Below are 13,703 nucleotides of genomic sequence, written 5' to 3' on the forward strand. Positions count from 1 at the left end.
TAAAAAATAGCAAAAAAGCAGATCTACAAGCTCAAAATGCATCGCACTGCGACACGTTTTGAGCCCTTAGATCAGCTACTTTTGACTATATGCATTGTGGCCCTCTGGAGTGAGTTTGAAATATAGTGGCCCTCTCCATCATCAAAGTTGCCCACCCCTGCCCTATCCAATGTTGTTTTGTAGCCTACTGTGATGTTGGCAAATGGCAAGAATAGCACAGTAAAGATGATAATAATCTAATATGATGTGTGTAGTTCTTTATAGATCTAGCCTCTTAATTTTTATCTCAAAGTGCACCAGATTGAAGCATTTTCATCGCAAATTTAAAGAAAAATCTGGAGCCCAGGGGGGGAGCCCACCCGCCCCCCCCCCTGGCGGGGCAGTGCTATCGTTCCAATATTGCATATGACCAGCTGAGTCATAGAACTGACACTGCCTGCTTGATTTAGCAACACAATATGTTTTTTTTTTTTTAAATATATCATATTAAAAAAAATCTCAATTGACCCCTCAGTCATTTTATCCTGGCGCCGGGCCTGGTATAAACAGAGTTACTGTATCATTTCATAGAGGTGTATAAAAATAAATAATAACTTAATTTACCTCAGAAACTTGCAATGGACCTTGGATATGGATTCCACTTTGTTAATCTGTTCAAAATGCTAATCTAATGAAACCATGGATACTTCTACTGTATACTGCATGAAGTAGGCCTACAGAAGAAAGGAGGGAATGGAAAGAACTGGATTAGCTGGAGTAAGAATAAAGGGAAAATGCTGCATAAGTATTACGGTATACCATGGCTCCCCCTACTGACAGTTTATGGTACGTACGCTCCAGTACTAGTGCGCATGTGCACACCCTTGTAGGGCAGCTGCCGCTAAAATCCACAGTATAAGCCTGGTTTGTTGAAACAGCACGTCGTCTCACTGTTGACACTTTAATATACCAAGAAAACTAAATCGTTTCGTGGAAACAGTCGTCGTTAAGCAGCAGGAGGACGTTTGTTCTGCTCAACCACTGAAACACAGCAGGTAAGATGAACTGATTCACGTTGTGTTTCATCCGTTTGTCTTTATTGACTCATCTCTAGATGGAGGAGTCGTATTGTTCTTATATCTGCTTGCTTGTTAATAAATGCTATAAGTAAACAACCAGTAGTTGTACTAGTAGCAGCAGCAGCAGCAATAATATAGGCTACATTGTTTGGTTGCATCTGCCACTATTATTAATGTAAGGTTCCTACCGGTTACGTCAGTGTGTCCTAGTATTTCAGTGGTTATTGTATAGACTTGAGCAAAGATGGAAAGAGATTCACAGATTCGCAACAGATTCGCTCTTCCGGGCTCAATAGCTCAGGAATGAAACATTCCTAAATCACAAAAAATCTCATTCTTATCCTGATTAGATAAAGTACAAACTACAACTTGATTTGAATCCCAAAAAGCCAACCTCCGAGTTTAATAGATTATATGCATCTCAGCAGACGGTAAGATGAGCGGTTAGGGACCGTCTACAAAGTGCAACACCGAAAGTGAAAATATTCAATAACTTTATTTATATGCAGAGTATTACCACCAAATTTACATCACACGTCAATGGGGTACTTATGATTGTACTACAGCATTTATTTGCGAAAAAAAAGTTACATTTATTTACATTTATTAGTGAATACATTTTCCCATTGACTTGAATAGGAAAATCTAAAACTCCATTTCAGGTGCTTTTCTCTCGGAATTCGTATGGCCTACAGTCCAGAGGCCTACGCAACAAAATAATTACACAAGTTGGCCTCATGGTGGCGCTATAACAGACGACTTTACGTTTTGGCCTATAACTCTTGAACCATAGGTCGTAGAATAAAGAAATCGTTAACACTTGCTGACTATACGGAAATAATGATTAACTAACCCTTAAGTAATACATTAGTTAAGCATTAGAAAACATTACCTCATAGAGGCTACTATCATTAGTTAACCATGTTCCATTCGATTTCTAATGGATGCCTTGGCCTGGAAGAGAGGTCATCAGGTGGTCGCCAAACTTCTTAGAGTGTTTCAACCCTCAACCACTACACTCTCCAGTTGGCGGGTCAGCAGTGATTGGCCAAGTCACTGCCCCTCTCCTCCAGGCTTCCAGCTATAGACAAGTCCACGGAGGGGCACCCTGCACGCAGACATCACCGAGGCGCAACCAGCACCGGGACAGAGAGCCACACCCGGCCAACAGGGAAGTGCGAAAAACCTGCCGGCCAGGTGCAGCAAACCAGCGCTGTAATAGTGTAATTACTATAATAGCGTGATAGTGTATTTAGTGTAATAGTATAATAGTGTTAGAGTGTAATTAGGGTAATTGTGTAATAGTGAAATTATGGTAATAGTGTAATCAGTGTAATAGTGTAATTAGTGCAACTGCAAACCTTATTATGAAAACCTGCAAACCCTGTCCGTCCATCGGTTGGTCGGTCGGTCACGCCTCCATATATGGTCATGTCTCATGTCTCGAGCTATTGATAAGAAGTGACGATAAAAATTAACCAAAATCACGAGACGTTTTCATAGTAATCTGCGACCTATAGTCACATTTACACTAATTACACTATAACACTAATTACACTATTACATTTATTACACTATTACACTAAGTACACTATTACCCTAATTATACTATTACACTATTACACTTATTACAGCTATTACACTAACCCTACCCGCCTATGAGCACTCATCCTGGGCACAGATTTGGCCAAAATGGGTCAGTCCAAAAATGACCCATAAAGCACCAGGGAGACCTCCGGAGAGACCCCTACCCGCCTTTGAGCACTCATCGTGGCCATATAATTGAGGAAATTGGCCCATGGGGAGTCAGGACAACCAGGGACGACCTCCAGAGAGACCGAGTCTGCTCACTAACCCTACCCGCGGCACCCGCCTATGAGCACTCATCGTGGGCATATATTTGGCTGATAAAAGTAGATCTATAAATTAAACCATGAAAGCCATGACACATGGTTAACTCGATGAAGTAATGTTTAACTAATGCTTAACTAATGTATTACTTAAGGGTTAGTTAATCATTATTTCCATATAGTCAGCAAGTGTTACCGAAACCTTTTTTCTACGACCTACGGTTCAAGAGTTATAGGCCAAAACGTAAAGTCTGCTGTTATAGCGCCACCATGTGGCCAACTTTGGCCTCAGTTTGGCCTCTGGACTGTAGGCCATACGACTTCAGAGAGAAAAGTATACCTGAAATGGAGTTTTAGAGGTTCCTATTCAAGTCAATGCACCAACCATTGAAATCTTACCAACAAAACATTCTGTATTATTGTGTCAGTCATTCAGGTAATGCATGCCATTGAAAATTGTTTTCCTGTCTTGTTCATGATCTGCAAAATTAGCCTCAAACCCACTTTAACAATGAGTGCTGCCTGATGGAGGTGATTTCAGGCTATTCCACTATGACTCGCGTCCGCTTTTGTTATCCATCTTGTAAGCGTTGTAAGCGTTAATGCTACCAAGCTAAAATAAGCCCAATCCTTGCTCTAGAAAACGCCAATGTTCCAATCGCAATCACCAGATAATCAGAAATGACCTCTGAACATCGGTGTTCAACACAGTGTGCGTGTGCATGTACACTTAAGTTAAGCATGATTTCTTCACTAATAGTAATACATGAATCCCATAATCTCACGACTCTTATTCTCCTGATTCACTTGATTTCAGACCAGTGTGTGGAGTCCAGACTGAAAAATGAACTCTCCAGACTCAGCCAAGGATATTTATATTAAACAGGAGGAACCTGAAGACCACCCACACCTCAGTAAGTTTCATGTGCTCTTCCTTTCTTTAATATTTTCTGTTCTTTAGGTCTGCCACAATGTCTTCTGCTGTCATCCACAGCAATTGAGAAGAAAAGGGTCCCACACACTGTCTTCACTTATAGAGCAGTAGTTTTATTCAGATGACGTTTCGGGGAAATTGGACCGTGCGGTACTAGGTTTGAGCTCTTCATTGGCCATTGATTTTGTTAAATTTAGGTAAAAAAGATGATAAAAACACGGAAAAACACGAAAATGTTGCGCGCATGGGCGCTATGGGGGCCCTGCAAAATATACCGGCACAGGGGCCCTGGTGGGGGTTAATCCGTCCCTGTTCGCATGGTTACCGGCTCCGACGCACCTGTCCTTGTAGCTGTGCACGAGGCCTTTTCTCTACAATCCACAGCAATTGGAAACGCAGCAGAGAACTTTATCAATGTGTTCAATTCATAAACTACGCAGTCAGTGAAATCTATGGTGTTAAAATGATGCTTCTAATAGTTAGGACTTGAGGGTAACGTGGATGCATGTGTGTTGTCAGGGAGAGTGTGTGTGTGTGTGTGTGTGTGTGTGTGTGTGTGTGTGTGTGTGTGTGTGTGTGTGTGTGTGTGTGTGTGTGTGTGTGTGTGTGTGTGTGTGTGTGTGTGTGTGTGTGTGTGTGTGTGCCCGTGTGTGTGCCCGCCCATCCGTCACGCACTGACTGTTCTTTTGGGAACATGGCCGAGGCACATGGAGACGGGAGCGCAAAATGATCCTTAATTAGTAGGCCTATACAATCTGTACTCCTAGAGATTAGGCTATCCGATCATCATATAAAATTTGTATGCTACTATGCACATGTCAGCTATACAGTTTATAGATCATGCTTAAGCATGTGTTTAAACAAGATGAAGAAAGTCTCCAGCACTTGGATCCCTGCACACAGTGACATCCCTCCATGTTTACGCACAGACAGAGACAATACTCTGTACACTGCAGTGTTTTTACGTGTTTCCTTCAGCAAATTGATTAATGTGCTTATCTGACCATATTTCGATAAGGGCTTCGGTCTCCTCATTCGATCACGTCTATTCACGGTAAAGGGGACATATCGCTGTGTAAAATATCCCTTCTCCGTCTCCAACTTTACTCCTCATTCATCCGCCAGACCGCCACATTGTTTGCTTCATTTCCTTTATTTGATGCGATTGCATTCCCACCTGCACCGAATCGAAATCAAGTGTGATTGGAAGTGAAGCGAAACCCCTGTTTTTTTGGCGGAGTAGAATGCGGTTCTTTGATGCGCATTAGGATTCGAATGAGACTTCAAACGAAGCACACTTTCCGACAATGTGCAGCAGGATTCGTTTTAAACGCAGTAAAGCTTTCTGGTGTGAAGGCGACCTAAGTTGTAGCTTGCGGATGCAATTTACAATCGTATGTTCAGCAAGAGTTCTGCCCTAAAATGTCAATTTAATTTTCTTTGGTAAGGTTAATAGAGTTGGGATTAGGTATTGCCTTTATCTTCTGCAGATATTAATGTTATATTCTCCACTAGGGTTCAAGTTCATAGGAAAGTCATTATTCAATTCCTTCATTTCAGACCAGTGTGTGGAGTCCAGACTGCAGGTGAAGATGAACTCTCCAGACTCAGCCAAGGATATTTCTATTAAACACGAGGAACCTGAAGACATCTCTATTAAACAGGAGGAACCTGAAGACATCTCTATTAAACAGGAGGAACCTGAAGACCACCCAGACCATAGTATGTATTTTCACTATACGATAATCTTGGCAAAAACAAATCAGGACAATGATAATATCTGGATAAAATAGGAACAAGAAACAAGTCCCCATGACTTTTTTTGTGTAATCCTTTTGGCTTAAATGTTTACTGTACCTTAATTACCCTAATCCAAAACTCGATGCTGAGTGCCAAGCGGGGAGACATTGGATCCTACCTTTATTGACCTGTTTCCTATAGCCCATACGTTTTTGCGTTTTGTGTTTTGTGCATAATTTCCTTTTGCTGTTTTGCAAGAGAAACATGAAAACAAGCACAAATTAAAATGGCAGATCTGCAAGCTCACAGCGACACATTGTGAGGTTGTACATTGGCTATTTCGGCTATTTATTTCAAAAATAGAATAGTTCATTTTCTAACGTACCATAATATAATTGCTCTGTGAGGCATTGTGATGTTGTAGATTGGCTATTTCCAGCAAAGAGGTTTAGTAGTAGAATGAAAGGTCAAGTTTGAGTCAAGTATTGATGGTTTAAACAGTGACAATACACATTAACATAAATCCAACACAACAGTAATGACAGTGCTGTCAAATAAGTCTATGACAGTCTATTTCAGTGTAATAGTCAAAATCCCCACATATGGGAAAGCCCCTATATATGATGCCCAGGTCTCGTGACATCATGTGACGCCATCAGGGATGGAGATTCCTGATGTCATAGTAAATGTGACCTGCTGTCGCAATTAAGCCCATGGAGATCACATCAATACTGGCCAGCAACTCTACCTCTGACCTCAAACCATTAGATCACCATATATGGATATATGTCAGAACCTGTTCATACCTGTCCATATGTTGATCCTTCCCCATCCCTTCTTCAATGTCTCACCCTTGACATTTAAACTCTAGACGGGCCTGCCCCAAAGTTATTAATGTAGCTGCGCAAATGAAGGCCCGGCCCTACATGGGCCCTCATCAAACCCTGTACACTCGTGATACTGCCCCCACTGCCGATGCTGTTGATCTGACCCCCCATGCCAAAGCACCAGCGCTCGCCCAGCAGTCTGCTGTCACCCAGGCGGATATGTTGATCTGACCCCCATTCCAAAGCGCTAGCGCTCGCCCAGCAGTCTGCTGTCACCCAGGCGGATGCGTGCAAAGGGTGAGGTCGCTTCTCGCCCTCGGGCGTCTTACTGGTATTAAAGATAATTATTGTATTATAATATTCTAGGGAACCCGTCAAACCACCTTACTGTTACTGAGAACAACGGTCTAATAATATCCATTATAATTATATAGATTGAATAATTTTATAGTCAGTAGTTTTACAATAGTGACTGCATGATTAAGTAAAGTGATCCTTGATATTGTATTGGGTTGCCCTTTAAATGTTGTAGTTTGGGGTGCCAGATGGCTTTTCATCCGACAATATTTTAGGGTTAAATACCGTAACTCTCAGAACATGGGTGCATGTATTAAACCATGCACCCATAACTGTACAAATCACACCAAAAATGTAAATTCACAGCAATGGTTCACAGTCCAACAGAAAACTACACTGAGTCCTTATTTATAAATAATACGTCACAGGATTTATTTATAAAGTTCAGTTCACTTCAGTCTGTTGTAAAAACCAGCAACTTAAATAGTTCCCTTTTGTTCAACAAACGCACAATAAATAAGCTGTTTAATAAACAGGTCACCTCTCAAATAATAAAGAAAGAAACAAAATAAATGTAGACATAAACCCACTCCCCAAATGCTCAGATCCTCCCTCTTCAAAAGACCAACATTGTTTGAGTCTATTACTCCACTCCACGGATGAATTCAAACAGTGAGTCTCCCCGCAGTGCCATGGCTTAGTGACAGGTCCTTGGTTTGGCTGTCTGTGCCTCTCGTTGCATTGTTCACCGGGCGTGGCAAACGAGTAGCACGCCGTGCAGATTTCGACCTGCCAACGCGAACACAGATCCCTTAGAAGGCGTTTTTAGAATCGTACTTAGTTTAGACCAGTCATTAGTCATACAACCTATCGCAAACCCTCACCCTAACCCTAACCTCCCACGGGGCATGAACTTTGAAAGCCAATTAGGATGGAATATGAAATGAAAACGTTTCAATACTGTGGTAGTGAAACGTACCAAACAGCTGAATATATTGAACACTTTCTGAACCCCCTGTCCATAAAACATGCCAGCTATATCAGGGACACTTATGACTTTGTTAATAAAATCAAAGCCATAACTGTACCACAAAATGCATTTTTATATTTTTATTTTCAATCGATATTGATAGTTTGTACACAAACATCGAAACAGAAGCGGGTTTACAGGCAGTGAAGGAAGTCTTTAATAAATATCCAGACAGGAAACGCCCTGACACAGAACTACTGGAACTATTGAACATAAATCTGACCAAAAATGATTTCGAATTTAACAAGAAATTATATCTCCAAACCAAAGGCACAGCCATGGGGAAAAAGTTCGCCCCCTTCTATGCAAATATCTACATGGCTCTGTGGGAAGAGACAGCTCTAAAAATATATGCAAACTCAAACCAACACATTATTATAGATTTTAGGATGACATCTTTGGTGTTTGGGAACACACCAAAGAGGACTTCCAAGATTTTATTAATATACTAAACACACACCATAGATCAATTACAATCAAATATGTGACGAGCACAGAAAAAATAGATTTCCTAGATGCTACTGTCTTCAAAGGCCCACATTTCAGTGGTAAATTAGATTTCAAAGTATATTTTAAAGAAACAGACACACACGCTCTCCTTTCATCCACCACACACTTACAGAGGCAGTCAAATCACAGCTCTTGAGATTCCACAGACAACAAAGTGATTTTAAAATAGCATGTCAAACTCTATTTGATGCCTTACGAAAACGGGGATACACAAGAACTTTCCTTAGAAAAACACATGACACATTTCTAGAGGTGAAAGAAAGGGACCAGAGTCCCAAACTAGCCTTAGTTACTACCTATTCGACACTAAGCAGAATAACAAACATGAAAATAAAGAGGAACTTTGCAAATAGGACGGATGACCTACTACACGGATACAAAATTATACCAGCATAGGAAGAACAAAAACTTGAAAGATTACCTTGTACATAGCAAACTAAAGGAGACAGACAGACCGATATGCAAGGAACCAGATTACTTCAGACCTTTTTTTTTTATTTTTATCTAGTTTTTATTTTATTTTTTTGTTAAAAAAGGGGTTTCCCCCACCCCACCCCCCCACCCCACAGGCTGAACAGCAAAACAGATAAAAAGTTACAATACATCAAAAAATAAATAAATAATAATAGTAAATAAGGCAAGACAGGTACTTTACCATTGGAAAAAATAAAATAAAATAAGTCATCAGAGATGTTGGCATGATTTAAGCTTTTCTAATGCTGTGGATAAGTCAAGTGTGTTTTCTTGTGCCCCATTGGATCGAGCTATAGAAAGTTCCAGAGAGATCATGTCCATTAATGAGAGGATCCATTGTGAGACCTCAAGTTTATGGGGAGGTTTCCATCTTAGGACGAGCAGTTTTTTTGCAGCTGTCAGCCCTAAGAGCAGGAGTCTTCTACGTGGCATTGTCAATGTCAACCCAATCGCTGAATCATCATTCAACAAGAAAATATTAGGCAAGAGGGGAATTCTAGTTCCCATTACCTCAGATAATACTTCTGAAACTCTAGACCAAAAACGATTGACATCTGGACACTCCCACATCATGTGCATGTACGTTCCCAGTTTGTTATTGTTGCATAGGGTGCAAATGGGTGTCGTACAGAGCTGGAGTTGAAATCGTTTCCTTTTTTTATTTTTTTATTTTTTCAACATGAACATTTTATTTGCAGACAGAACATGGGGCTCAATGGCACGTCAAAAAACCACTCTCACCTAGAAACTCCACCCACACCCCCCACAATTCAGCCCACTGTGGATACACACGCCGGAACCCTCCACCCCGAAATGCCCTATAGCCTCTGAGCCATTCAACCCAAACGCCCAATGCACTCTCAATGGCAACAGCACAAACCCTGGCAAAACAGAACAAAAAACTGTGTGGCCTCCTCCACCGGGTCCCCTGCAGGCTGTGGGGGCAGTGGGCTGCAGCACGTTAAAAGCAGAGAGAACAGGAAACGCTTTTTTGCGCCGCTTCATGTCTAATTAATTAACTAAATGATTCCCTGCACATTGTCATTGACCATGTCGCATTTCTAAGTATACAATTAAATTATTCGATTACTGTGTAGGACAAAGGTTTTCTAAATAAGGTGTTGTTGCTTATACTCGCTTTAAGGGGGGAACACCATAAAGAAAGAAAAAAAAAGAACAAAAAGAAAAGGAAATTAGTTAGGCTGTTAGTGTGTCTATCATACCCAATTGATTGTTTGTTTAATCGGTGCCGTCGTCGGGTTGTTCTGTTGCGCTGTTTGGATTTGTTAGAGTGGGTTTCACCTGTTGATCATAGAACTCCATCGCCTCCGTGGCTGAGGTAAATTAATGTTTTTTATCCTTGAATGTTACCAGTAGCTTAACGGCAGATTACTTCAGACCTAAACAACAGGTGAAACATAGAACCACAATGAGAATGGTTGGAATAAAACAAATCATACAGGCTAGTACTAATAACTGTGTATCTAATTACATGCAACAAGTGCAACCTACAATATGTGGGTGAAACTAGGAACATAATAGCAGATAGACTAAACCAACATAGGTATAATAAAAAATAATGCAAAATAAACAACTTTATTAATTGTACAGCATTTCATTACCCACGGAATTAGTGCCTTGGAAGTTTGTGGATTAGAATCTAATCAAACCTGGACAGAGGGGGAAAGAAGATATGCAGAGAAGCAGTGGATACCAACACTACCAATTCATTACAGGGAACGGGGTAGTAAACAAACCATTGAATTCTAAACCTCTAAACAAGGTAATCACACTTTAATCATTGACCTCCAGAAACCTACCTCAGAGGTAACTAGATTAAGCCAGACTAAATCTAAATATAAGATTGAGAAACGTGTAGTACTTCTAGTAAGACTAAATCTGAATTGCCCAGACTCTTCTTCAACAAAGATGGCGCAAGCAAACATTCTTGGTTCTGTACTCATACATATGGTACAAAACACTGAAGTCCTTAAACCAGAAACTAACCCTAACCTCCCACGGGGCAGCACACCTAAACCTAACCTTAACCCTCTCCCAACCCTTAACGCACCCCTCACCAACCTTAATCCGGTCGTTTTAACGCACCCCTCACCAACCTTAATCCGGTCGTCTTAACGCACCCCTCACCAACCTTATGTCTAAACTAAGTGTGCCTCCCCCTCAGTCCAAAATGGGTTACGTTGCACCAAAAGTGTTTGTTAAAACCAATACAGCATTACAAAAGGGCCATTCAAGGACGGTAACAATAAAGATAGTTAACACTAGTTAACTCCAGTGGGTGTCAGAGCCAACACCACAACTATAACCAGTAAGACACCCTGAGGGCGAGAAATGACCTCGCCCTTTGCACGCTTCCGCCTGGGTGACGGCAGATCTTGGGGTAGATCAACATATGGAATTAATTCTGTGCTGGCCATATATGGAGCGTGTCTTGAGTGTACAGGATTGTATGAGGTCAGATCAACATATGGAATGTCAGAATAGGTCAGCTCCATATATGGAGATCTAAGGGTGGCAGCAGAGGCAGTGTCTTTAGTGTACAGGGTTTGATGAGGTCTGTCCATATATGGAGCGTGTCTTGAGTGTACAGGGTTTGCTGAGGTCAGATCAACATATGGAATGTCAGAACAGGTCAGCTCCATATATGGAGATCTAAGGGTGGCCGCCTCTCCGGTAATCAATACCACACATTCCACGATCACCAAAACAAACATCGACAACTTTATCTCTCCATTTATTTGTTTTGTGTCACTCTGACCCCAGGTCCCAAGCCAACGAACGATAGTAAAAACACTGATCAAAGCTATATGTTTGCACACAAGACATCATCACATCAAAAGAAAAAAAAACTGTATGTGTTTATAGCTCCGGAGGTCTAGCTTCCCCGTAATGCAAAACAAGCGCCCGATCGCCTAAACAACGCCTAAAAATCAAAGGAAAACCAATCAAAACAAACAGTGCCATATATAAAGGCGTGTAATTTTCTCACCGATTTGTGGGAGTAGGTAGTATTGAAGTGAAGAGTGAAGACGTGTTTTAGAGAGAGCGAGAGATCTGTATCTGTAGTTTGTTACTTTGTTTTGTCTGAGTTTGAGCGTGTCATGTCTGCTCGTAAGCGTGCATCGTACGGTCCTGCGGGGCGTGGAAAGGTCCCGAGCCGTCGCGGTGGTGGTGGTGGAGGAGGAGGAGGTGATGATGATAGCGACGAGTCCAAACCTGGGCCCAGTGGTGTAGCTCCAGCCTTTCCAATTCCAGCCGGGCGAGGAAAGGTCCTGAGACGCCGCCGCGGTGGTTGTGGTGGTGGTGGAGGAGGAGGAGGTGATGATGATGATAGCGACGAGTCCAAACCTAGGCCCAGTGGTCTAGCTCCAGCCTTTCCAGCCGGGCGAGGAAAGGTCCCGAGACGCCGCCGTGGTGGTGGTGGTGGTGGTGGAGGAGGAGGTGCTGGCGACGAGGCCAAACCTGGGCCCAATGGTGTAGCTCCAAGCGTTACAGCTGCGCGTAAAAGTGCATCTTCAGGGCTTGTGTGTGTGTGTGTGTGTGTGTGTGTGTGTGTGTGTGTGTGTGTGTGTGTGTGTGTGTGTGTGTGTGTGTGTGTGTGTGTGTGTGTGTGTGTGTGTGTGTGTGTGTGGTAATAAGTAATTATGTATATGCATTTTCAGGTCGGAAGAGGTCTGCATGTGTCCAGCCCAGTGATGGTGGTGATCCATTTGACTTGGAAGGTAACCTATAGTTATGTAATTTCATAACTAAATGGCAACTGAGACTGTGGGCTCTATTTACATTGATATATTGTATTGTGAGCTTGTAGAGCTATTTGAACTATTCAAAAATAATTAAAAAAAAAAAGGCAAAGAAGTTTAGGTATAAGGGGTTTAGCATGTCATTCAACCATGTCATTCAAGCTGGGTGTGCACATCCTATATTATCTAAATAATAAATATATATTGTACTGTGTTTTCAGCTAAGAGGGCAAGGGAAGCAACCCCACAACCACCTGATGCTGCTGTTGGCAGAGCAGGCAGAAGTAACATTACATTTCTTCACACAAATAATGCATGAATTGTATTGTATATGTAAATATTGAGTGTTTATGGTAAATAATGATGTATTTCTTTATAATTCTAGGTCGGGGAAGAGGAAGGCCTGCACCTCGCCAGCCCACTGATCCAGAGGCCGCTGTTGGCAGCACAGGCAGGGGTACGTTTATTTTTCTGTATATCACACTTACACACACAATGTCCATCCATCTTCAACCGCTTATCCGTAGTCTGGTTGCGGGGGCAACAGCTCTAGAGAGCTCTAGATTTCCCTCTCCAATTCACAAAGTATGTATTGTGTATGTACTAGAAGTTCAGGCCACTTCCCTCTAGCGCTGATGTTTATTGTAAGTAATTGTATATTTCTATTTTTTCAGGTCGAGGCAAACCATGGCATGTCCAGCCTTCACGTGTTGAGCCAGAGTGGCGTCATCTGGATGCAAGTGGTTGGCAGCCCCAGTCATTACCATTCACTGGAACCACAGGACCTCGCAGCCAGGCAGCGGTCATGCAGTCTGTAGAGCCTTCCGACTTTTTGGAACTGTTCCTCACCGATGAGTTGCTGACTGTGATGGTGAACCAGACTAATATGTATGCAGCGCGGAGCATTGCAGCGATGCCACCAACGCGTCAATCCAGGATCAAGGCGTGGAAGGATGTTGACCTCAAGGAGCTCAAAGACTTTTTCGGTCTAGTCTTCTTGACCGGGCTCATACACAAACCAGAGCTGGCTGACTACTGGTCAACCGACGAAGCACTGGCAACGCCGTACTTCGGTAAGGTAATGGGTCGGAACCGGTTCAAACTCATCCTGAAGTTCCTCCACTACAGAGATCGCCTGGAGGATAAAGAGGACCGGATATTTAGGATCCGTCCCATCCTGGACTACCTGGTGAAGAGATGGCGAGAGATGTTTGAGCCG

The 13,703-nt window shown here is 42.2% G+C and overlaps 1 protein-coding gene across 1 annotated transcript in view; it reads left to right on the forward strand.

The window, feature by feature from the left end:
• Window positions 1–835: 835 nt before the first annotated feature.
• LOC306919233 (uncharacterized protein) overlaps window positions 836–13,703 on the forward strand; it is a gene marked incomplete at its 3' end in the record, with an annotated part of 270,701 nt that continues 257,833 nt past the window's right edge. Inside the window, exons 1-3 of the mRNA XM_079532053.1 lie at window positions 836–1,034; window positions 3,726–3,822; window positions 5,403–5,564. Of these exons, the coding sequence (XP_079388179.1) occupies window positions 3,753–3,822; window positions 5,403–5,564 (232 nt within the window). The 5' untranslated portion in view covers window positions 836–1,034; window positions 3,726–3,752. The remainder of the gene's footprint in view (window positions 1,035–3,725; window positions 3,823–5,402; window positions 5,565–13,703) is intronic.

This window comes from Electrona antarctica (assembly GCF_951216825.1).
Source record: "Electrona antarctica genome assembly, contig: scaffold_25, whole genome shotgun sequence".
Taxonomy (NCBI): Eukaryota; Metazoa; Chordata; class Actinopteri; order Myctophiformes; family Myctophidae; genus Electrona; species Electrona antarctica.